Genomic DNA, 25,862 nt, shown 5'->3' with positions numbered 1-25,862 from the left:
ACTTTCGAGGAAAAATCCCTTCTTTGAGGCAGGTGTTGTAAACATCCAGGAATAATGCCGGTGCTGCCTTTATAGCTGTTTTAAGGCAATGTTAGGGATTCCGTCTAATCCCGGTGCTTTATTATTCCCTACGCGGTTGCAAGCCTCCGTCAGTTCTTCTTCCGTGACAGTTGGAATGTCCTCCAGTTCTCCTTGAGCTAGCTGGTAGTGAAGCTCGCGTTGCTGCGGAAACAGCGCGGTAACGATTCTCTGCAGAAGTTGTGGGCATGTGGGTGCCGGCATTTGTTTGACTTTTAGGTGATTCATGACCACCTTGTACGGCCTACCCCACAGGTCTTTGTCCACCTCGTTGATGAGCTCTTTCCAGCATTGCCTCTTACTATCCTTGATGGCTTTGTTCAGTAATCGACGGGCTTTTTTGTACTCTGCGACCAGCTCCGCAGAGTTAGGTCGTCGATAGCCACGCTGGGATATTCTCCTTTTCTTTAGACACTCTTTCCGAAGAACGCTGATGTGGTCGTTCCACCAGTGTACTGCCGGGCGTTGGCTTATGCTGCATTTCCGGACCATACTTGCGTCACAGGCCTGGACAACTCTTTTCATCAGGTCCTTGGTCATTTCTTCTGCGGGTCCAGTAGTAATCGGTTCACTATTCAGGGCTATTATCAATGTGCTTGTGTCAAAAGACTTCACTTTCCATCCAATGGTATTGAGTGACTTGATTGGTCTTCTTGTATTCCGGTCATGTAATATTTCCCAGAGAATTGCCTTGTGGTCGCTGACTGTGTAGATATCCATCACCTTCCAGTCGTATTTCCCACTGATGAGGCTGCTGCTGACGAAAGTGAGATCTACAATAGAGCTTGCTTCCCCTTTAGTATAGGTTGGCGTATCACCACTGTTGAGCTGGACTACATCTAGTGTAGAGAAAGCTTCGAGGAGTGCTTTTCCTCGCGCATTTGTCTGCTTGCTGCCCCAGTCTACTGCCCAGGAGTTGAAGTCACCGGCAATCGCGACCGGATAATGCTGCTTGGCGTCCTCGGTCAGTTTGTCCAAGAATTCAGTGAATTCAACAATGGATAGGCTAGGTGGTGCATAACAGCTGTAGAAACGGATGCCGTTAACTGTTGCTGCTACAAAGCCGGCATTATCATTGTTAACTACACTCTGGAAGGGATGCTTACCACAAGACCAGATGACAGCCTTGGTGGTGCTGTCAGATTCCCAAGGCTGGGTATTCAGGTATCTATATGGCTCTGCTATCATTACTAAGTCTAACTCTAGTTCTCTTGCTGTTTGCATAAGCAGATCATGTGCAGCTTCGCAATGGTTTAGGTTTAGCTGCAATATCTTCATGTCTGTTTGTTTGTTATCTTCTGGAGTGCCTCTTTAAATACTGGGCACCTGGATGCGCCGGCATGATGAGCCGAGTTCTCCGCACTTTGATCCGCGCATAATACACATTTCGCTGGGTTTTTGCATTCAGCAATCTTGTGTCCCTCTTGTCCGCACCTAATACATAGCTTAGACCGATCCACATTGCTCTTGCACTGGGATCCAAGATGTCCAAAGTGCCAGCACTTGAAACATTGGATTGGTCTCCTCGTAGCTCTGATTCGGCAGTTGGTCCAGCCGATCCGGACTTTACCGCTTCCTGCCAATATCTTGCGCGCTGCAGCTGCTGGTAGTGTCACAACAGCTGTCTGAGTACCTCTGTAGGCCTTATGAATCTTAATTGTCCCTAGTGGTATCTCGCAGGTTTCTCCGATTTCCGTTTGCAATGCAGCCTGAATATCCTCCTTGGTTGTGGTACCGTCAAGATCTCGGATTTCGACGTCTTCCTGTGGCCCTTTGCAGATTACCTTCGCGTCTTCTTGGAGGATGTCCGCGATGGTCTTCTGTAAGGCTTGGCCTCGGTCAGCGCTCTTCCTCGAAAGCGTAATCAGCAAGCTCCCGGTCCTAGTTCTTTGGATCTTATCCACTGTAGTACGGACCTGTTCGTCAGGGACGTCCTGCTTTATTCGCTTCAGAATTTCAGCATACTTTGCCGTCTCTGCGGGGCGGATGATCAGTGCGTCCGGCCTAATCCGTTTGCGCGGTTCTTTCCGATTAGGCTCTGGCCTGGACTCTTTCAGCGGTTGCTTCTGGAGCTTTTCTACTGCTTGCTCTCTCTTGGTCTTCCTTGACTGGACTTTTTGCCATTCATTCACCTCCTTTTTTCCGCCGTTCTGTGTTACCGCGTTTTTCGGGGGACTTGGTTTAAGGTCCTTCTTCTTCTTAGTACGGCTGGTCATTGAGTCTGGGGAATTTCGTTCTTTCCTTTTCCCAGGCCTGATTTCAGTTCCAGTTTCCTCTCCGTCTCCGACAACTGACTCGACGTCACCCTCGCCACCTGTGTCCATCTCCTCGACAAACGTGTCGGCTTTTGCTGGTGGAACCGCTGTCACACTCGTCTTCATCACGATATTACCGTGTTGTTGTTGGATTTCCTGCCATTCTTGGTCCAGTTTTTTGAACCTTCTCAGGGCACTGCAGATGTTCGTCGACTTTGACTTGATCTCCTTGTGGACATTTTGCTTGGTTTGGAGAAAGTCCTGCAGTCCACAGACTAGCTTCTCCAGATGTGCCAGCGCATCTGTCCTCTTCATCTTTGCACTAAGTAGCAGTGCGTCTTGCTGGGCATGAGGCCCGTTTTCACTCTTGTTTGTTTCCTGTGCATTACTCATACTTCTAAATTTACCAGCGCATCGTACGGAGTGGAGCGGGTTGCCATAACTAGGAACGGGTGTACCCTCGGAGATAGTACTCCTACCCCAGTTCCCTGAGGCCTAGCCGACACTTAGCCAGTCCCGGAATACACGGACGGACTAGACTCGCTCGGAGCGGTGAAGATTCCGATCTCTAACACTCACTGCGTACTTCCTGATCAAGGCCCGAAGTGGCTGGCTCCTGATCCACTGCTGCAACTTACACCTCGGTAGAGCAAGCTCACATCAGCCGTGGCCTGCATCGTCGGAAACTACGATACAGGTTCCGGTCACTCCCAGTGGGTCACAGCAGAGAACGATCGTCTTGTTAGGTCAGTTAGTGCGACCAACCCATTAAAGGGGAGTTTTGTCCACGGGAGCGTATTTTGTTTGGTTATTTTGCTTGGCTCCTACCCGCTGTACCTCATCAACTAAGAGATTAAGTGTCATCCAAGGACAGCGAGCGTTCTCCCATCCGCTCGGGGAGACGCGCCCGGTAGCAGTATCTCTTCTGCCCCGAGTGTGTGTGTGTGTGTGTGTGTGTGTGTGTGTGTGTGTGTAAACCTCTTATAACTTCTGAACGGCTTGACCGATTTGATCGCAATTGGTGTCATTCAAAAGGGCGTCGCTAAACCTAAATTTCCTGTAAGTTGAAACTGATTCAGACCGGTAGATTTCGAGAAATTGCAAAAAAAGTGAAAAAAAAGTTGTTTTTTTTTTCATTTTTTCAAAATATCTCCGAATTGGCTGAACCGATCATTTTCAAAAACTACTCAGCTCTAAATCTTCAAGACCCGCATCGATCGTCACCAAGTGCGTCAGAATCGGTTGATGCGTTCGTGAGATATCGTTGTCGAAAAAAATTAAAAAAAGTGTTTTTTTGTAATAACTCCAAAATGTTTTATCAGATCAATTTTTTTGTTTCAAATTTTTTATAGAGCTCAAAAAACTACATCGATCATCGCTAACTGCGTGAAAATCGGTTGATTCATTCAAAAGTTATTGTGGTTTGAAAATTCAAAAAATAGTGTTTCATTGAACTTTTAGTAGACTTTTAAGCTCGGAGATCTCAAAGACACGAAAATTATATTTTTGAGCTTGAAGAGCTCAAAAGAGTAATTAGTGAAGTTTTGAGCGCTTAAGTATGGAATTAGCGCAATGACCAATACAGCCGCTTCGGAAACCGTGCGGTAGGCACATGCAACCCTGAGGGCACCTCGCCGCTGTACTGCCGCCATCTTTCGCCGGTGGGTCTTCTGCTTTAATATGTTTGCCCATATCTCCACTCCATAAAGCAGTACTGAATGGACTGCTTCCAAAAGGACTCTTCTTTTTTTGGTTCTTGGTCCTATGGTGTTGGTCATAATTCGTGCTAGGCTAGATACCGTCTTGCTGGCTTTCTTGCATGCACTATCGAAGTGTTCGCGGAAAGACAGCTTCTCGTTTATCATCACCCCTAGATAACGCAGGGCCCTCGTTGACGTCAGTGTTTCTCCCATGTCCACAGCGAATGGTTTTGGGAACCATTTCTGACGTGTCAAAACGACCATCTTGGTTTTCTGTTGGGCGAGTTTTAGGTGATGCTTATCAAGCCAAGTCTCGACGGCGTTAATGGTTTCCCGAACTAGCAGTTCGGCCTCTTCTACGCTGTCCACCACTATAGTGGCCGCAACGTCGTCTGCAAAGCCTGTTAGCTCTACTTGCTCTGGCAACGGGATTTTAAGAAGCTCGTCATAGTCTGCGTTCCATAGATCAGGCCCCATTATTGAGCCTTGCGGCACGCCAGCCGTTATGGCGTATTCTTGTGGGCCTTCAGTAGTTTCCAATATTAGCTTTTTATCGTCGAGGTAGTTGTCGACTAGTGCCAGATTTTCTGGCTCCGCGTCAAACTTGTGCTCCAGAGCGTCTAAAATGTCTCCCCAATTTGCGCTTTTAAATGCGTTTTTGACATCTAAGGAGAAGACATACTCTATGAGCTTTGAGGCTACCAGACCATGCTTGTGTTCCTGTCTTTATTTATGACTTTCTCGATCGCTCCGACTGTCGAATGACCTTTCCGGAAGCCATGCTGGTTGGTGGCAAAACCTCTAGCATGGTCGATGTCGTTGCGAAGTCTCCTTTGTATGAGCTTCTCGAGCAGTTTTCCAGCAATGTCTAGTATACAGAGCGGTCTAAACGACGAAGGTGTTACGGGGGTTCCCTTACCTTTGTCTAAGAGAACCAATCTCTGCCACTTCCAGACCGCGGGAAACGTGCCAGTTGCCAAGCATGCGTTGTAGGTATTCAGGAGTATGTCTGGATATTCCAGGGCTACAATTTTGATCACCGATGCCGGGATGCCATCAGGTCCAGGTGCCTTTCCTGTTTTGAGTGACTTGGCCGTGACTTGTAGTTCCTTAGTTGTGAAGGGTGTTACTTCGCTGTTTTTAGCGTAGTGTTTCTTCACCCGCGGCAGGTGTTTGGGGAAAAGCTCCGCTACAATTCTGTCCAATAAGGCAGGAGACTTCGGCGCTTCTGGTGAAACCTTTTCCAGTCGTTTGGCGACAATTTGGTTGGCTTTACTTGCTCTGATGGCTCGGTTTAGCGTCTTTTTGGCCTGCTTATACTTTTTCGAATATAAGTTTTGGTTCGGAGAGCATTTCGCAGCTCTCGTGGCGCGGCGACGTAGCTCATGACATCTTTTGCGAAGTTCTGCTGTCTGTTGACCACCAGTACGCCGGCCTGTTGAAACTCCGATTTTTCAGCCGCGGTATAGAGGCGTCACATGCAGCAGCAATCTCCTTCATTGTATTTAGCACTGCCTCTTCCGTCTCCCTGCTGGTATCCGGAGTCGAATTATTCTGAAGGGTAGACGAGCTCCGTGTAAGTGACGTTCGTAGTTCTTCTGGATTAAGCTTTCTGGCGTTCCACTTCCGCTGTTTGAGGACTCGTTGTGGAGCCGAAACAGGTGCCAATCTAACGCAGAATGTCACATACTGGTGATCACTACCATTGTATTCTTCGGATACAGTCCAGTCCTCAATCATGTTGGCTATCCTTGGAGTTGCCAGCGAGATGTCAAGGATGGATTCTTCGTACCCCAGTCTTCTAAAGGTTGTGGTAGTTCCAGTGTTCAGTACTATAAGGTCAAGGCCTTGCTGCGAAGTCTACTACTTCGTTACCTCTGGTATCGGAGAAATCAGCACCCCATTCCACTGCTTTGGCGTTGAAATCACCAGCTACGATGACTTCACTGTCAAGCTTGCTGATGGTGTCTTCTATGTCTGCCAGCTTCTGGTGGAACACATTAATCCCTTCGTTAGGTGAAAGATAGACGCTTATCAAGTAGGTAGTAGGGGTCTTTATCCACACGAAGCCTGCTCCGCTTCCGTTGTTGTTGACGGTGATCTTCTTCGAGTTTACTATCCAGATCGCTGATGTGCCAGACTTATCAGCGAACCATGTTTTACCTTCGATGTTTAGATATTGTTCGCAGATGAAGCAAACGTCGATCTTCTCTTCAAAGACTCGCTGGCGAAGTAAGTTCTGCACCAATGCACATCTATTCAGGTTTCCTTGTAGTATGCGCGTCATTTCTGCTCTCTCGTAGCTTCGGCAAGTTTGGTGCGGAATACCTTACAAGCCCTTCTTCTTGTCTTTTTCCTCCTTGGTTTCTTTGGACCACCCTTACTTGGCTGGTTTTGGGCTTCAGTAGGTTTTGCCGCTGGCTCTTGTTCACTTTGCTTCTTTTTCTTTTGCCAAGTCACTTTGGTCCAGGTATCATCCCGGGCTGTCTTTTTCTGTGCTGGCTTGTCAATTGCTGAAGAAGGGCTGGGCGTGGACAGCTGCCTCTTCTTGTTGTTGTCTTTTCCTTGCTGTGGAGGTTTTTTAGGAGTGACCAAGAGTGGCTGTGGTTTTTTGGTCAAACTCGGCATTGTTTGAGTCGTTGACGCCGACATGCCTGGAGATTTGTTGGTCAGCCTGTATGCCGTGGTGATGGAGGTAACCAATTTCCTGATCTCATGATGGAGATTCTTCTTGTCTTTGATGAAGTCGGCTAACTCTTCGATCTTGCTACTAAGCCGCTCCATTAGTGACTGTTGGTCAGTGACGGTCGGTGCAGAGTTAATCTTTCCTCGGTAGGTTTGCATAGTGACGGGAGCAAAAGGTCCTCCACTTTTTGGAGGAACTTTTAATAGCTGTCCATCTACTTTCATCTGGGTTGTTGTCTTACTCCCTATAGCATTATTAGACAGCAGAGCCATGAGGTCCACTCCGCTGTCCAAACGGTTGCTTGATGACGACAAGTTCAGGCCCGTTTGCACGCCTTCCGTCGCCGGCACTGAGGTATCTCTCCCCTGTGCGGTAAACGATTTTTGAAAGTCCTGTGACATTGCCATATCGTTGATGGCTAGATTTGGTTCACCCCGAGTATTTTATTTCCTCGGTACCTGATATTTCTGCCGGGCTTTCCCCTATCCGCCTTCTGGGGAGGCGCCCGATGCGGGGCCCAACTCCCCGACACGGTGTGTGTGTGTGTGTGTGTGTGTATGTATGTATGTATGTATGTAAACATCTCATAACTTTTGAACGGTTTGACCGATTGGATCGCCGTTCGCGCCATTCGAAAGGGTTCAACTAAACTTAGATTTTTAATGCAAGTTGGACCGATTCAGACCGATAGATTTTGAGAAATCTTAAAAAAACTGCGAAAAAAAATTTTTTCAAATGTGGTTTTTTTTTTTAATAACGTTCGAACGGCTTGACCGATCAATTTAAAAAACTAATCAGCTCTTAACATTGATAAATAAAAACGATCGCCACCAAACCGGTTAAAATCGGTTGATTCGATCGTAAGTAATCGTTGACGAAAGAAATCGGAAAAAGTTTTTTTTTAATTACACCGAAATTTCCGGTCTGATCAAGTTGTGTTTGAAAACATATCATAGAATTTGAAAAATTGTGTTTTATTAAACTCCATCAGATTTTTGAGCTCGGAGAGCTCAAAACTACACGAAAATTATATCTTTGAGCTCGAAGAGCTCAAAAACGTCATAAGTACAATTTTGAGCGCTTAATTATGAAAGTAGCGGGAAGTTGCAGGGATGGCCTTCAGGGTCAACCTTTTTCCTAATTTTTAACTTCCCGCTAAGAAAATCGAAGATTTTCAAAAATCGGGAAGTTATTGTTTTCACCCCGTTATGCAAAAATCGAGTTTTCATCAGATCTCGACGTTTGAAGGTCACAGGAAGCTTCCCTATCCCCGCGAGGTTGTCACTATGTCTGTATGTATGTATGTATGTATGTATGTATGTATGTATGTATGTATGTATGTATGTATGTGTGTGTGTGTGTGTGTTTTTTTTTTTAAACTTAGGGGGGGGGGGGAATCCCATTTACGGATTCCAGGCATAGCTGCTCGGCCTGGATATGTGGCGACTCGACGCAGCGTCATACTAAAACTCGACGCGAACGCCCCTACCCACTAAACCCTAAACCCCTTTTCTTCTTTCCTCTAATCCCTCATCGAAACAGCCGTCAGGCATTACTTCGTGAGGGGAGGATCTAGCTACTGCTATTCCTTCTGGTGGCTAAGGTGTTATTTTTCCTTCCTTCTAGTTTCTGTCATTTGCCCTTTTTCTTTCAATGGAACGCAGCTCTGTAAGCACTTCGGTGGTAAACGTGCTTGTGGCGTTCCAGACAGCTTCGGATGACAGCATTTCTTCTACTATTGACTCTGGTGTGATTTTCTTGTTCAGGATCTTCTCTAACTCATCACGCTGTGGGTTAAAACGAGGGCACTCTGGAAAATTATCGTGCTTAAAGCGATGAAGGTACTCCCGGAAACAACCGTGTCCTGACAACATCTGGGTCAGATAGTAGTTGGCCTCGCCGTGATTCCGGTTAAGCCAAACGTCAATCCTTGGTATAAGTCGATGAGTCCATCTTCCCTTCTCCGCAGCATCCCATAGTTGTTGCCATCTTGCTATACTATGTTGTCGCTCTTCAGTTCTCAGTTCTTCAGCGCTCAGTGTAGATGACCTCTTTCGGTGGTATAGGTTCCGTCTTTCCTCAGCTAGGACTCTAAGAGGCAGAGTTCCAGAAATGACGCACACTGCCTCCTCGGATATTGTGCGGAAGGCGCTTGCAACTCTCAGTGCACTTAATCGGTAGACCGGTCCGGCTTTCCTCCATGATTCTTGGGTCTCCAGCGCGTCTGCCCAAACGGATATTCCATATGTGAGCACTGATGTGACTACTGACGACAGCAATAGTCTCCTGCTCTGCTTCGGGCCTCCAACATTCGGCATCAGTCTTGATAGACTAGTTACCACCGCTGATGCTTTAGCACTTACGTGTTCGACCTGTTGCTTAAAGTTCAGTCGGGCATCCAGCGTCACCCCCAGATATCGGATAAATGGTTGCGATGCGATCTCCTGCTCGCCGACATTCAGCTTGATGTTTTCTACGATTTTTCTGCTGGTGATGAGCACAGCTTCAGTTTTGTGCTTGGCTAACTCCAACTTCATCATCTCCATCCATAGGTTAATCCGGCTAAATGTGATATCGAAAGTCAGATTGATCTCTTCCAAGTGTTTCGCGACAATCACTACCGCTACATCATCGGCATATGCAACAAGTTACACCTCTGATGGTAATGCAACTCTCAGGAGACCATCATACATGATGTTCGACAGCAAAGGACCCAAAACCGAGCCCTGTGGCACTCCTCCGGTTATTTCGTACTCCCTTGGACCGTTTTTCGTATCATATTTGAGGACTCTGTCTGTAAAGTAGTTTGCTACTATTCTGCGCAGGTATCCTGGCACTTCTTTATCTTCAAGAGCTCGCATGATGCAGTTCCAGTTAGCGGAATTGAAGGTATTTTTGATGTCCAAGGCAGCCACTAAACAATACTTCTTTCTGCCACATTCCCATCTCTTTCCAGCGATTGCCTCCTTAGCTGTATCGACCACCAGTTTGATCGCATCCAGCGTTGATCGTCCTTTCCGGAAACCATACTGGCCTTCTGCTAGGAGTGGATCGACGGCTGCTTCTATTCGTTGGTGCATTATACGCTCTAATATCTTACCCGCTATATCCAGCATGCAGAGTGGTCGGTAGGATGATGGCTCGTCCGGTGGCTTTTTCCCTTTAGGGAGAATTACAAGTCTTTGCTGTTTCCATCTTCTAGGAAAAATCCCTTCTTTGAGGCACGAATCGTAGGTATCTAAGAATAGATTTAGCGCTGCTTTAATAGCTGTTTTTAATGCAATATATGGGATTCCATCCAATTCCGGCGCCTTATTATTCTCTACTCGGTTACACGCCTCCATCAGTTCCTCTTCTGTGACAGGTGGAATGTCTTCTAGATTTACTGGCAATGAAGAATAGCCGAACTTACTTTGTCGAGGAAACAGCGTAGAAACTATTCTTTCCAGGAGCTGTGGACACGTAGGCATTGGCTGGCGCTTCAGGTGGGCCATGACCACCCTATACGGTCTGCCCCATGGGTCCTTTTCTACCTCATTGACGAGTTCCTTCCAACAGCGTCTTTCGCTATCTTTGATGGCCTTGTTCAGTTCTCGACGGGCCTTTTTGTATTCTGCGACCAGCTCCGCATAGTTAGGTCGTCGGTGGCCACGCTATGATAATCTCCTCTTTTTGTGACAGGCTGTGCGAAGGGCGTTAATCTGATCATTCCACCAGTGCACCGATGGTCTTTTATTGATGCCACGCTTACGGGGCATGCAGGTGTCGCACGCCTGGGCAATTCTCGTCATTAAGTCCTTCGTCTTCTCTACAGCGTTTCCTGTGATGATGGTCGAGTCACTGTCTAACGCTACTACCAAAGCTTCCGAGTCAAAGTCTTTCCCTTTCCATCCAGCTGCATTAGTTTGTCTAGTTGCTTTTTGAGGGTTCCGGCCAGCCGATATTTCTCAAAGTATTGCATTGTGGTCGCTGGCGGTGTAGGTGTTTAAGACTTCCCAAGAATAGTTTTTTTTCAATAAGCTGCTGCTGACGAATGTGAGGTCTATTATCGAACTAGCCTCTCCCTTGGTATATGTTGGTGTCTCACCGATGTTGAGAAGGACCACGTCCAGTGAGGCCATTGCTTCACGTAGTGCCTTGCCTCGCGCATTAGTCTGCTTGCTGCCCCAGTCTACCACCCAGGAATTGAAGTCCCCTGCTATAGCTACTGGGTAGTATTGCTTTTCGTCTTCGGTCAGTCGATCCAGGAAATCAGTAAAGTCGGCAATGGAAAGGCTAGGTGGTGTATAGCAACTATAAAGACGGATGTCGTTAATAGACGCTGCTACAAAGCCGATGATATCATTGCTCACTATGCTCTGGAAGGGAAGTTTTCCACAGGACCAGATGACAGCCTTGGTGGTGCTGTCACTTTCCCAAGGTTGGTTATTCAGGTGTCTGTATGGCTCTGCTATTATTACTAAATCAAGCTCTAATTCACGTACGGTCTGCACGAGCAGGTCATGCACGGCCTCACAGTGATTGAGGTTAAGCTGCAATATCCTCATGTTTGCTTGTTTGTCATTCTCTGGAGTGCCTCTTTGTATACCGAGCACCTGTATGTGACGGCGTGATGGGCAGTGTTCTCTGCGCTCTTATTTTCCGCGTATAATACACACCTCGCTGGGTTTTTACAGTCCGCAATCTTGTGTCCTTCTTGGCCGCATCTGATGCATAGCTTGGATCGATCTGTCTTGCTCTGCACTGGGATCCGTGGTGCCCGAAATGCCAGTATTTATAACATTGGGTAGGTTTCCTCGTGGCTCTAATTCGGCAGTTGAACCAGCCAATTCGGATTTTACCGCTTCCTTCTAATATCTTCTGAGTTGCTGCAGCCGGTAGTGTCACGACAGCGGTTTGGGTACCTCTGTAGGCTTTGCGGATCTTGATTGTCTCTGGTGGTTTTTCGCAGAGCTCCTTGGTTACCGTATGCAGGGCATATCAGGCATATACAGGCAGCCTGAATATCCTCCTTTGTTGTGGTGTCATCTAGGTCTCGGATCTCGATATCTTCTTGTGGCCCTTTGCAGATCACTTTGGCCTCCTCCTTAAGAATATTTGCGATAGTCTGTTGCAGGCCTTGGCCTTTGTCCACGCTCTTCCGCGAAATCGTAATCAGCAAGTCCCCGCTTCTGGTCTTGTTGATCTTGTCCACCGTTGTGCGAACCTGCTCATCAGGGACGTCCTTCTTTATGCGACGCAGAATCTCGGCGTACTTTGCTTTCTCGGCCGGGCGGATGATCAGTGCGTCGGGTCTGATCCATTTGAGCGGTTTTTTGCGCTTAGGCTCCGGCCTGGGCTTCTTTGAAGGTTCCTTTGGGAGCTGTTCTTTGGCTAGCCTCCGTTTCTCTTTCCTTGTGTGGACATCTTTCCAATCAGTCGCGTCTTTTTTTTCGGCGTTCTGCTTCATCACGTTTTTCGGAGGACTTGGTTTCAAGTCCTTTCTCTTCGTCAATCGCCCATCTATTCCATCTGGGGAGTTTCGGTCCTTCCTCTTGTTAGACTTGTTAGAAGTATGACCTTCGTCTTTAGCATCAGATTCACCGTCACCATCGCCTCCGGTGTCCATTGATTCTTCGATCTCCACAGTAAGTTGACTGCTCTTCTCCGGCGTAAGACGAGGAGTGAGTCGTCGAGGTGACTGCCATTCTTCGTCCAGTTTTTTAAACCTTCGAAGGGCGTTAACTACCCCGGTTGCACATCTCTTTCGCACATCTCTTTCGAGCAGCGTCACCGTATCCTCTTGCGTACGTGACCCTAGGTCAGATGGTGTGACCAACCCTTCCTGCCAAAAGGGGAGTTTTCGTTTTTTACCGCGAGAGCTATTTTATTTCGCTCTTACCCTCTGCCCCGAAGAACAGCGAGCTTTCTCCGACCCACAAGGATACACGGACGGTGGCTGTTACTCTTTAGCTCCGATGCCTGATTTGCTAGGGCTATTTTATTTCGCCCCAATCCGCCGATCTTACAACCGGTTAGGACCCCCCCTATCCGTCACCTGGGGACGCGCCCGGTGGGAGTTTGGCGTGGGAGTTTGGCTTCTTCTGTGTGTGCGTGTTTGTGTGTGTGTGTGTCTGTGTGTGACTATGTGACTATGTGACACGCTTATAACTTTTGAACGACTGAACCGATCGGAACGTACCAAACGGTGTTCTAAAGAGTTTCCTCAAACTTAGATTTCCTGAGAATTTGAACCGATTCGGATCGATAGATTTTGAGAAATTTTGAAAAATCTCAAAAAAAATAAGAAAAAAATCATTTTTGAAAGTGGTTTTTTTGTAATAACTTTTAAACGGCTCTATCGATCAACTTCAAAAACCAATCCGCCCTTAAGCTTGAAAAACCACACCGATCGTCGCTAATCCGGTCAAAATCGGTTGATTCGTTCGAGAGATCTGTTCAATGAATTTGTATAAACACAAGAGAACGGCGGTTTTTCCTTGTCCGCGAACTGGGCTGTGTTCTCGCTATGGTGGGAGTAGGACAAATATGTGCATGTATAGTTCTTTTGAGCCCAGGAAACGGCCTCTTCGGAGGTAGGCGAAAGCCTCGTCATATATTCTTCGTTCGAGAGATATTGTGAACGAAAGAAAACCGAAAAAAGTGTTTTTTTGACATAACCGTCATTTCTTCTCGGATCGTTTTTTATGATATAAAATAATTTCAGAACTTCAAAAACCACGTCGATCGCCGCCAAAAACGTGGAAATCGGTTGATTGGTTCGAGAGATATCCTCGATAAAATATTTGGAAACAAATGTTTTTTTTGCATAACTCCGACATTTTTTGGAATAACTTTTAAACGGCTACACTGATCGATTTTAAAAACTCATCAGCTATTAGCATGAAAAAATTACGTCGATCGCCGTTAAGCCGGTCAAAATTGGTCAATTCGTTCAAGAAATATCATGAAAAAAAGAAAACCGAAAAAAGTGTTTTTTTTCGGAATTACTCCAAATTTCCGAGTTTTATCAATTCAAACTTTAAGATTCTTTATGAAACAAAATTGCGTCAAATACTACTAACCGCGTGAAAATCGGTTGATTCATTCAAAAGTTAGTGCTGTTTGAAAATTTAAAAAATATTGTTCTATGATACTTCTATCAGACTTTTGAGCTTGAAAAGCTCAAAATAACACATAAATTGTATTTTTGAGCTCAAAGAGCTTAAAAACATCATTAGTGCAGTTTTATGCACCTAGGTATGGAATTAACGGGAAGTTGCACGGATGGCCTTCAGGGTCTACCGTTTTTCTAATTTTTTTTAATGAAAAAGGTACTAAACCGTAAGCCGAATAATCAGTAAAAAAAACGGTATATCATCATTTCAAGTGAAAAAAATTGTACTGACCAATGAAATAGTTTTTTCTAAATAATACATATTTTTTGCAAAGACATAAACTATAATTTTTATATTTAATTTTAGTGTCTTACTATACCTCCAAATTTTCTAAGCGACACCCAGAACCTTAACAAACTGGGGCTGTATAATTTTAACAGTACTCTAACCTCTAATAGTTTCATAGACTAGTGATCATCAGCATTGTGATTTGTATTAATTACTGCAAAGTAAATAAGTTTTATAGCTAAAAATTAGTGTAGTTAAAAATTATTGAACGTTTTGAAGAGAGTTTTTTTTATTTATAATTGAAAATTTGCTTTGTCATTCATAAAAAGTGTAATTAAAAAATTAAATACAAATATTTATTATTTTTAAAAATGAACATATTGAATATTCACAGTATTATTTTCAATATTAATCAATAATATGTTATAATTCTTTAGATATTTCAATAAAATGTAGAAAATTTTTGGTGTGCCTATTGCCATATATTTTATTAGTTCAACTACTGCTCCCGTAGTGTTCAACTACTGCGGCTTGTCAGAATTAATTGTTCGACTACTACTCCTTTCATAGTCTATCTTAAAAACGTTGTTAAAACATAAATATTAAGTTATCTTTATTATTTTGCGCTTCAATCAATTCAAAGTTGTTTATATTTTCATGAAAATCACTAATTTGAACTAATAATTACATCTTCATATATTAAAAGTAGGGTCAAATACGTTTTACATTGGAACTTGTTCAACTACTGGGTACTTTGCCTTAGCAGTGAAGTTCATTTAAGTTAATTTTTTCAACTTGGGTATCTCCATTAAATTATCTTCACAATAATATGTAAAATATCTCAATTTTGTAAACTAACAAGAGTACAATAATAAAAGTGTTTCGATCGTAAAGCACTGTTTGTTTCGAAGTAAAAAATAGTATATTACACTACAAGGGCAGAAAGTTGAGATTCCTGCACTGCGCGCCTGAGGCGAAGCCGAGGGCATCATGGCGTTCAGTTCAGGGCTCTCAAATTTCTGCCCTTGTAGTGTATACTAGTTTTCTTGCTATCCGATCGAAAGTACGCAACAAATTGCGTTACAAAAAATTGATGCCTGCCCCCAACATTTGCGGCACGAGCGAAGCGAGTGTTGCTGGTCGGAGGGGGGGGGGGGGGCATCAAATACACCTGTCAACAAAGACATTAATTTATAATCTATCATATTACTACTTTCTTTTGAGAAAAGATCTTTGGTTAATTCAATAAATTTAAAGTTATAAATATATTATAAATTAACTCTGATTTTAAGAATAAAAAAAAAACAGGAAAATGAAATAATAATCGTAAAATACATAGAAAAAAAAATTAAGAAAAAAATCTTTTTGTGTATTTTTTTAAATAATTATTTGTTCAATAATTAATTTATTTATTTGAGTATATTTATCAGAATAGAAAATATTTCTTGTTTTTTTTTTGTAATTTAAATATTTAACAAGTCTCATTTCATTAGAATAAATATTTATTTTCTGTAATTAATTTAGTTTTAACCTAAAATCATTGACACATAACAAGACAGATACATTCACAACAATCACAAGTAAGGTTAGGCTTATAAACACAAGTAATAGAGTGAGCGCGACTACCGACTTTCGGACTTTCTGCCGCCTCGTGTCTCGTTGTCAGTGCATGAATACATTTTTTCGGCTCCCCGTCGTAGAGCGCATGCGCGACTCTACCACGGCATAAAAGTAAGGCTTTCTGCCGTGAAATCGCAGAATACGTGGAACCCCGTACTTTCGACCGGCGTAGTAAGAATAATTTGTTTTGTACACGAAAAAAAAAAAAAAAAAAAAAAAAAAAAAAAGTCTACTTATTGAACTCTATAATTATGAAATTATTGCGGAATTTTCCAGAAGCACTTTTATTTTCTATAGTATTATTACTAAAGAAGATAATTATGCCCCGTTGTTAGAATTGTAAGCATCGTTTTCAAACATGCGATGCTTACAATGGTGGACCTCATACTCTTCGCCGTCCATCTTACGGCCGTAAATAAGTCTGTTGCTGCGCATTGTGAGTCGTGCAGTTTTCATAATTGTATTTGCCATTCTTTCTAATGAAACAATCATTCATTTTGTTTTCGTTTAAGTTGTTTATTTGATAGTAGATAAAAAAAAATAATTTTGTCCTCATTAATTTTTAGACTCCTCATTAATTCCACGAGATTTGAAATTGATGACATCAATTGTCGGGATGGAACACAACATTTTCCTTATATTGGGAATCATAATGGTAAGAATTTTTTTAATAAAGTTTAAGTTTTCAAGACCTTGATTATATGTTTAGGAAAGTACATAACATATATTTTTAAACTAGAACGTACCTATAACGCAGCTCCAGTGGTTGCTTTTGCATGGATCCATTATTGCTATAGAAATTGGAATTATTCTAGCAGAAATATTTTTTAAGCTAAATCCAAATTTATATGGAATTTTAGAAACTATTTTTGAGACATTTAATTGGTTCCAAGTATTTTGTTATTTTTTCAAACAGTTTGAAAGAGATTATTAATTAATTCAATAAATATAACAAGTAAATTATCCAAAGGCGTATCAGAATTTTGGTAAATAATGTCAAATGTGTATCAGTATAAACAGATGTAAGTCTACTATGATTTTTCGTTTAAAATAGTTATAGAATAATGAAATTGAATTTTTCTTTATAGCTTCTTTAAATTGATCCTTTTCTAGTGTAATTGCGAATGAAATTAAACAATTTTAGCACTGCTAACGTGACATACTGTAGCATTTTATTGATAGTTGATAAGAGAAATGAGTATATGAGGAATGTTAATGGATTGAACAAGGACATTAATATTTCTGTTATATGTTTGTTAGAGTGCTTCATTTAAAACGAAAAATTTTTGTTTTTCGCTGATACATAAAAATTTTGTTCCTTTTATCGAAAAAAAATTCCCTAAAAATTTGAGCCCTAAATTTTAATTTTAAGTGGTTCCTGTCGATCGATGTATATTTCCCATTTAAATAACATATAAATTATGATTTTTTAAATTTAAATTAATGTAGCTCCGTTTGATTTGATGGTATTTCATTGCGATTAGTCGGAATTTGTAGTATATTAGTGACTCTTGGAAAGCGCCCTCTAACATTTTTTTGTATTTGAACCCGTCTCATCGGTGTCTGCCTCGAAACCCCTATTTTCTCAAAAATTTTTATATTTTCGTTCTTATCAACAAAACAGTTGACGTTATAAGAAAATTGTCAGAAAATAATTTGTAGGAAATTAAATTTCCTACAAAAATACTCCTGTATGGATTTTCTGAGGTGCGTAGTTCAAAAGGTATAAACAGGTCAATGTATTAAAATCTAAAAAAAATATGAAACTTCAATTTTTATTGTATGATTTTTCAACTGACGCTTTTTTTTAACAAAGTTAACCCTATTCAACTTTTTTTTTAGAAAAAAATATCAGTAAAATCGAGAAGAGATATTAAAAATTTTTTTCAACGCTTTATCTTCAAGAATAAAATGTCTCATGTGAAATTCTGATATTTGTTGAGTGTAAAATATTTTTTTTTGTCCTTAGTGTAAAGATATATACCAAAATTAGCTATAAAAAAAAGTCAAATTTGAAATAGTAGATCGTGCAACAAGTTGTCGATTGCCCACGAAAGCGAAGTTGAATGCACGAGCGAAGCGAGTGCGGTCTTTTGCTTGAGTGGGTAATCGACAATGTCGCACGAGTTGCACATACTATTTTGTATTACAAATGCGGCGATATATGCGAGCACAAAATCGGGGTCCAGGGGCAGAGCCCCGGTGGGGTCCAGGGGCAAAGCCCCGGCAGGTGGTTGGGGGAGGGGGGCGAGCACCCTCAGTCCTTGAATACAAATAAAAAGTTAAACAAAAAGAAACAAATATATATCAGATAATAAATGCAAAGTTATTAATATTCATTAACAAAAAATAAATTTACACATTGAAACAATTGACACATAAAATAAAATGACATTAAATTTAGCTGTCATCAAAAACTTTTTTTTGTCAAAATTTATTTGTTACAAAAATTATTAAAATTTTCAAATTTCTGGTAAATTAATTTTTATCACAATTAAACAGCTCAATATTAATTTATTATTTTTACTTTCGTTAAAAATATGAACGTTGTAATGTCAACTTCACTTCTTCGATATTGTTCGGTGAACAAGGCCCAGTAGCGATTAACTCGCTCCTGGGGGACTCCCAAATTCAAGAGACGCACCTGTCCACCGCTAGTTCCCGCAAAAATCGAACCGCCAATAGAAAATCAGCCTCTCGATCACGTCATGAATCGACCGCTTTATTGGCTGATCGCTCCCACTAGACATGCGCAATAGCCTTCTTCCCCAACTCAACGAGGAAGAAGACGGACTATTGTTATTATCTTTCGCTTCCACGCTTTCGTTGCAACAAGTCGCCATTAATTCCGCTTTACTTTCGCTTATTGTTAATTAACCGCATTTCGCTATTTTTATAATTTAAATTGCTTAAATTAACCGCTAATAATTCGCTTTAATTTGTTATAGGTAAATTGTGTTATCAGTGCATTTATTTCACCGCTTTTTCAGTGCCGGCAAAGTGTTCAACCACGTGTCAACCGGCTTCGCTTTTGCAACCCACGCTGTAATTTACAAATCCGCTTTTATCTTAACAATCCGCTATTAAAAATATTAAATATTGAGTGTAATTAATGTAAATAAATTACTAGTGTTATTTTTGATAATAAATTACGCGTTTTAATTGAGATATCCAACCCTAAACCTGATCCCCGCTTTTCCGCTCTTTCTGTAATTATTCATTGGTCCCTCGAGCCGGATCAGGCTGGCTCTATCTCAATTAAATTAATTAATTATACCGCTAAAAATTGTGCTGTGTTAAGTGAAGTGTAATCCCGCTAGGAAAGGTCGAGTGTCAGGAGCATCGCAGAGCACATCGGGTGCTGCTCCTGATAGTCATTCGTACACCGGTACGCTGAACTTTCCGTTTATTAAGACTGAAAACTCGACTTCGGGCCTTAAATAACCTCGCTATGGAGAATTACACAAGATAGTTGAAAATGCAATTTGTGCTTCAACTTTCGTGTTCCGCACCGCGCCGCAGATTGCAAGACCGCTCAAGATTGCCGAAAATGTGGTCAACGTCACCACATGTCCATCCATTTTGGATGCACCAACGAAACCAGCTTCACCGCAGTCTACATCTTCCGCACAGATCCGCTTTCCGCTCAAGTATTGCTAGCTACCGCTTTAGTCCAGGTCCGCCCACATCATGGTAATCCAATCACCGCCAGAGTGTTGATTGATCAAGGTTCAGAGCTCTCATTTATGAGACAGTCGCTCTTCAAGAAGCTTGGACAACCGCTACAGCGTGACATGGTCATGCTCAAGGGCATTGGCAATGTCTCCGCAGGAAGCTCACTAGGTGTGAGCACAATTGAGCTTCGTTCGCTGTGTACGACCGCATCAATGCATGTCAGCATGCATATTCTACCAACACTGACGGTAGATCTTCCATCGTTCGTGATCGCTGATCCGAAATGGCCGCATCTTGAGAATCTCAAGCTCGCTGACCCGCAGTATCTACAGCCACGCCCTGTAGATATTATTCTAGGTGCATCACCAGCCGCACAGATCATGAACGCAGAGATTCAACGAGGACCTCGCAATGCTCCTATTGCACAATCCACCACGCTTGGTTGGATTGTCTATGGAGCTGTCACCGCTAAACACGCTTTAACATCACACGCAGCACTACATGCGTCAGTAGATACTGAATTACAAGACGCTATCGCTAAGTTTTGGGAACAGGAAGGAGTTCCATCAGGAAATTCATCGCTCAACGACGCTGAGGAAGACGAATGTGAAGTTCACTTTCGTCAAACGCATTATCGACAGCCTGATGGACGCTATGTAGTGAGATTACCGCTTAAAGCCCCCGAGAGTCAACTTGGCGACTCTATTAACGCAGCCATGGGGTCACTCCGCAGATTAATAACTCGCTTGTCGCGAGAAAAGGATTATTCTGACATGTATCATGCATTCATGGCAGAATATATTCAACTAGGACACATGGTACGAGTTCCAATCAACGAATTGCCCGCAAACGCTTACTTCTTGCCTCACCATGGGGTATTGAAGCTTGATAGTGCCACTACGAAACTCCGCACAGTGTTCAATGGTTCCTGTGCAACATCTACAGGAATTTCATTGAATGATATTCTTCACGCAGGACCCAAAACGCAAATTGACATTTTTGACGTGATGTTGAGAATCCGCTGCAATAAAATTCTATTCGCTACTGACATCACCAAGATGTTCAGACAGATTGAGGTCGACTCTCTTGATTGGCCGCTTCAGTGCATTCTCTGGACAGATGAGAATGACCTGGTAGACGCTTACTGTCTCAAGACAGTCACATACGGAACCGCTAGTGCACCTTTTGACGCTGTACGTGTGCTCATTCAACTTGTGAAGGATGAAGGACACCGCTTTCCGCTAGCTGTTGCTCCAATGTTGGATACACGCTACGTAGATGACATCTACGGTGGAGCAGACAATGAAGAAGACGCTATAGAGGTTGCAGTGCAAACAAAAGCACTGTGTGCAGCAGGCTGCTTCCCGCTTGCCAAATGGGCTAGCAATAGCCCACGATTACTCGCTGAAGTCGCTCCAGAAAAGCAGCTGGATACACCGCTTAAAGAAATCAGTGATGCACCAGTAAAAATCCTGGGCATGTACTGGAATTCACGCACTGACGCTCTCCAGTTCAAGTACACGCTACCGCCAGATACGCCTAAGACAAAGAGAGCTATTTTGTCTGAAATCGCTAAACTGTATGATCCGCTAGGACTTCTCGCACCAATAGTCGTCAAAGCCAAGATCTTTATGCAAGATCTGTGGCTAGATAGAGTGTCATGGGATGAACAATTGTCACCATCACTCATTCACAAATGGACTGGATACCGCGAGGATCTTCGAAACATCGAATCCATCCGCATTCCACGCTGGAATAATATAGCACCTGGAGCAACTATGGAATTGCACGGGTTCTCAGACGCTTCGCAAAACGCTATGGCTGCCGCTGTTTATTTGAGAGTCACTGACGCTGATGGGAACACAAAGGTCTCACTTTTGTGTTCAAAAACGCAAGTAGCACCGCTGAAGACCATGACAATCCCACGCTTGGAATTATCTGCCGCATGGTTGCTAACACAACTGATACTTCATGTTAAAGAAGTTCAGTCGCTTGAAAATGTCAGGATCAATCTCTGGACTGACTCCGCCGTGACTCTCGCATGGATTAAAAGTCCAGCAATCCGCTGGAAGACATTCGTCCGCAATAGAGTGGGAAAAATCCAAGAAACGCTTCGAGATGTCTCCTGGAAATTTATTCCAGGAAAACAAAACCCCGCTGACTGCGCTTCAAGAGGTATACCTACGCTAAAACTGAAACAACACGCTCTCTGGTGGCATGGACCAACTTGGCTTCATGAACCAGAATCCTCTTGGCCCACTCTGGAGCCTCCAAAAGACAACGCAACGCATCGAGAAGAACGCCAAGGTCTGACACTAGTAACTTGGAAAGCAGAAAATTGCCTGCTCCAACAATTACTGTCGCATTACACGCAGCTGTTTCCACTGCTACGGAAGCTTAGCATCTGGCATCGTGCCATCGACCGCTTTAAAAGAGTTCCACAATCTTCGCTGGCCTACCCGCTTACTCCATCAGACCTGCAGCGCGCTAAATTGACCTTGATTAAGTTCACTCAAGGACAATACTTCGCTAGAGAGATTCACACGCTACTAGATGGTGATGGTCTGCCTAAAAATAACAGCATCACTAAGCTGACTCCGTTCATCGACCATCAGGGGTCCTGAGAGCCGGTGGCCGCTGGAACAACGCATTGCTGGACCCAGAAGAGAGGCATCCAGCGATTCTACCGCGACAATCACCGCTTACATCAATTTTGATTGATGATTCGCACCGCAAAACGCTTCACGGAGGTACTCAGCTTACGCTCGCTGACTTACGCAAGACTGTCTGGATCATTGGAGGCCGTGTTCCAGTCAGATCATTTATTTTACGCTGCGTTATCTGCACGAGACACCGTGGAGAACGCGCTCAACAGTTGATGGGTCAACTACCCGCCGCACGAGTACAGCCAACTCGAGCCTTCTTGCATACAGGACTCGACTACGCTGGACCTATCACGCTGAAAACGTTTCAAGGACGTGGAGCAAAAACATACAAAGGCTGGATTGCAGTCTTTGTATGCATGTTCAGTTCAGCTGTACACTTAGAGCTAGTAACTGACTACACCGCTGCCGCTTTCATCGCCGCTTATCGCCGCTTCACTAGTCGCCGAGGTATCTGCCACACGCTATATTCAGACTGTGGAACCAATTTTGTAGGAGCAGATAAAGAGCTGAAACGACTATTCGCTGCAGGATCCCGTACATTACGAGAATTATCAACCTTGATCGCTCAAGATGGCACGAACTGGAAATTCAATCCGCCTGGAGCTCCACATTTTGGAGGAAAATGGGAAGCCGCTGTGAAATCTATCAAATTTCACCTTCGAAGAACAATCGGAGACTCGCTGTTGACGCTTGAGCAATATTCAACGCTACTGGCTCAAATTGAAGCCATATTGAATTCCAGACCGCTCACACCGCTGAATGAAGATCCTGCTGACCTGGCTGTACTGACTCCAGGTCACTTCTTAATCGGACAGTCACTGACCGCTATCCCAGAGCCATCGCTGACAGATTTACAACCTGCTCGGCTCTCGCACTGGGAACAAGTCCAGCAAATGGTTCAACATTTCTGGAAACGCTACTACCAGGACTGCATCCACCGCTACCAGGCCATTTCAAAGTGGCATCATCGACGCAACCAGATCAAGGTGGGTTCAGTAGTACTGATCACCACTGAGGATCTCCCGCCAACCAAGTGGCCATTAGCCAAAGTAATTGCTGTCCATCCAGGTGAAGATGGACAAATCCGCGTAGTAACTGTTAAGACAGTTAACACAGAGCTGGTACGTCCAATTACAAAGCTCTGTGTCCTGCCGCTAACGCATGAAGAAGATGATCTTGTCGACGCAGCCGCCAACCCGGGGGAGAATGTTCGGTGAACAAGGCCCAGTAGCGATTAACTCGCTCCTGGGGGACTCCCAAATTCAAGAGACGCACCTGTCCACCGCTAGTTCCCGCAAAAATCGAACCGCCAATAGAAAATCAGCCTCTCGATCACGTCATGAATCGACCGCTTTATTGGCTGATCGCTCCCACTAGACATGCGCAATAGCCTTCTTCCCCAACTCAACGAGGAAGAAGACGGACTATTGTTATTATCTTTCGCTTCCACGCTTTCGTTGCAACAAGTCGCCATTAATTCCGCTTTACTTTCGCTTATTGTTAATTAACCGCATTTCGCTATTTTTATAATTTAAATTGCTTAAATTAACCGCTAATAATTCGCTTTAATTTGTTATAGGTAAATTGTGTTATCAGTGCATTTATTTCACCGCTTTTTCAGTGCCGGCAAAGTGTTCAACCACGTGTCAACCGGCTTCGCTTTTGCAACCCACGCTGTAATTTACAAATCCGCTTTTATCTTAACAATCCGCTATTAAAAATATTAAATATTGAGTGTAATTAATGTAAATAAATTACTAGTGTTATTTTTGATAATAAATTACGCGTTTTAATTGAGATATCCAACCCTAAACCTGATCCCCGCTTTTCCGCTCTTTCTGTAATTATTCAGATATTGACAATTAGATTGTGTTTTTTTTTTGTTATTTATTTTTTGCACTCGTTACTTTTATTTCTATCTACGGCACTGTTAACCTTAAACAAGTTTTTATAATTTTATCGCAGGAGAACAATGAAGTAAGCACCGATTACAATTCTTTCAATCTAAGACGTTCTGTTCTCTACATCATACGTTTTACTTACGTATATTTAAAAGTTCCACGATAGTAAAATCAGTGTTATAAACAATAAATTCTCTTATCAATAAAAAATAATTAAATAAAGTTAATTTTGTTATAAAAAAGCGTATACTGATTTGATAATAAGGTAGAGTTAAAAAATCATACAGTAAAAATTGAAATTTCATATTTTTTTTAGATTTTAATACATTAACCTATTTACACCTTTTGGACTACGCACCTCAGAAAATCCATACAGGGGTATTTTTGTAGGAAATTTAATTTCCTACAAATTATTCTCTGACAATTTTCTTATAACTTCAACTGTTTTGTTGATAAGAACGAAAATATAACAATTTTTGAGAAAATAGGCGTTTCGAGGCCGACACTAATGAGACGGGTTCAAATACAAAAAAATTAGGAAAACGGTTGACCCTAAAGGCCATCCCTGCAACTTCCCGCTAACTTTATACCTAAGCGCTCAACATTTCACTCATTTTGTTTTTGAGCTCTTCGAGCTCAAAAATATTATTTTTGGTTTGTTTTGAACTCTTTGAGCTCGAAGAGATGACTGTTCTATGTATTGGGCTCTTCGAACTCAAAAGTCTGATAGGAGTTTCATATCACACTATTTTTTGAATTTTTAAACCGTAATAACTTTTGAATGAATCAACCGATTTTCTCGTGGTTTACGGCATTCAACGCAGTTTTCTAAGTTTTTTAATGTTTTGTAGAGCCCCAATGGTCAGACAAAAAATTTCACGAAAATTCTGAAAAAAACATTTTTTTCAATTTTTTTCGACAACGATATCTCACGAACGAGTCGACCGATTTTGACCGGGCTGGTGGCGGTCGACGTGGTCTTTTGAAGTTAAAAGCTGATTAGTTTTTGGAATTCATCGGTCAAGCCGTTTAAAAACTATTCCAAAAAAACGAATTTTTGGAAATTTTATTTTTGAGATTTCTCAAAATTTATCGACTTGAATTTTTTAAACTAGTATCTGAATTCTAAGGGCAATGGAACTCTTCAGAACGCCGCTTATTTTGATCGAATCGGATAAGCCGTTCAAAAGTTCACACACATATATACATACATACAGACACGGTGACATCACCATGGGAATAGTCAGAGAAGCTTTCTAGGACCTTTAATCGTCGAGATCTGATGAAAACTCAATTTTCAAAAAACGGGCTGAAAGCAATAACTTCCCGATTTCTGAAAATTTTCAATTTTCTTAGCCGGGAGTTAAAAATGTTAGAGGGCACTTTCAAAGAGTCACTAATATACTACAAATTCCGACTAATCGCAATGAAATATCATCAAATCAAACGGAGCTACATTAATTTAAATTAAAAAAATCATTTATATGTTATTTAAATGGGAAATATACATCGATCGAAAGGAACCACTTAAAATTAAAATTTAGGGCTCAAATTTTCAGGTAATTTTTTTTCGATAAAAAGAACAAAATTTTCATGTATCAGAAAAAAAAAAAAAATTTCGTTTTAAATGAAGCACCCTAATGTTTGTGTTATTTGATGCTGGACTACCGATTTTGAGTGTTATCAATCATAATTAAACGCGACTGATTCAGATTGTTATTTTTCATATTATTCTTCTTTATAGAATTTTCAAGGTTTCAAGAGAAGGAATCAAAAAAAGATCAATTAATAATGTTTGTCAATAATTATCGTGTTTTCCATACGACGGATCGTCAATCGACGTCACAAAACTATCACTACGATTTTTAGAATTTGCTCTGGGACTTTTGGATAATA

The 25,862-nt window shown here is 42.4% G+C and overlaps 2 protein-coding genes across 2 annotated transcripts in view; both read left to right on the top strand.

The window, feature by feature from the left end:
• Window positions 1-16,268: 16,268 nt before the first annotated feature.
• LOC123268762 (GTP-binding protein RAD) overlaps window positions 16,269-25,862 on the top strand; it is a 332,020-nt gene continuing 322,426 nt past the window's right edge. The window contains exon 1 of the mRNA XM_044734118.1: window positions 16,269-16,379. The gene's annotated coding sequence lies outside the window, so the exon portion shown is untranslated. The remainder of the gene's footprint in view (window positions 16,380-25,862) is intronic.
• On the top strand, window positions 19,294-23,282 carry LOC123269710. Its single transcript, XM_044735545.1, has 2 exons — window positions 19,294-21,961; window positions 22,015-23,282. The coding sequence occupies exons 1-2, from the start codon at window positions 19,294-19,296 to the stop codon at window positions 23,280-23,282; spliced, it is 3,936 nt and encodes a 1,311-aa protein (XP_044591480.1).

This window comes from Cotesia glomerata, linkage group LG7 (assembly GCF_020080835.1).
Source record: "Cotesia glomerata isolate CgM1 linkage group LG7, MPM_Cglom_v2.3, whole genome shotgun sequence".
In the NCBI taxonomy this organism is placed as follows: Eukaryota; Metazoa; Arthropoda; class Insecta; order Hymenoptera; family Braconidae; genus Cotesia; species Cotesia glomerata.
The sequence above is the reverse complement of the archived record's forward strand: the minus strand, read 5'-3'. Positions and strand labels throughout refer to the sequence as shown.

Coding starts and splice junctions, on each gene's coding strand:
- LOC123269710 (XM_044735545.1), top strand. CDS start 19,294: ATGTCCATCCATTTTGGATGCACCAACGAAACCAGCTTCACCGCAGTC. Junction 21,962..22,014: donor CACGCTACTAGATGGTGATG/GTCTGCCTAAAA, acceptor ATCGACCATCAG/GGGTCCTGAGAGCCGGTGGC.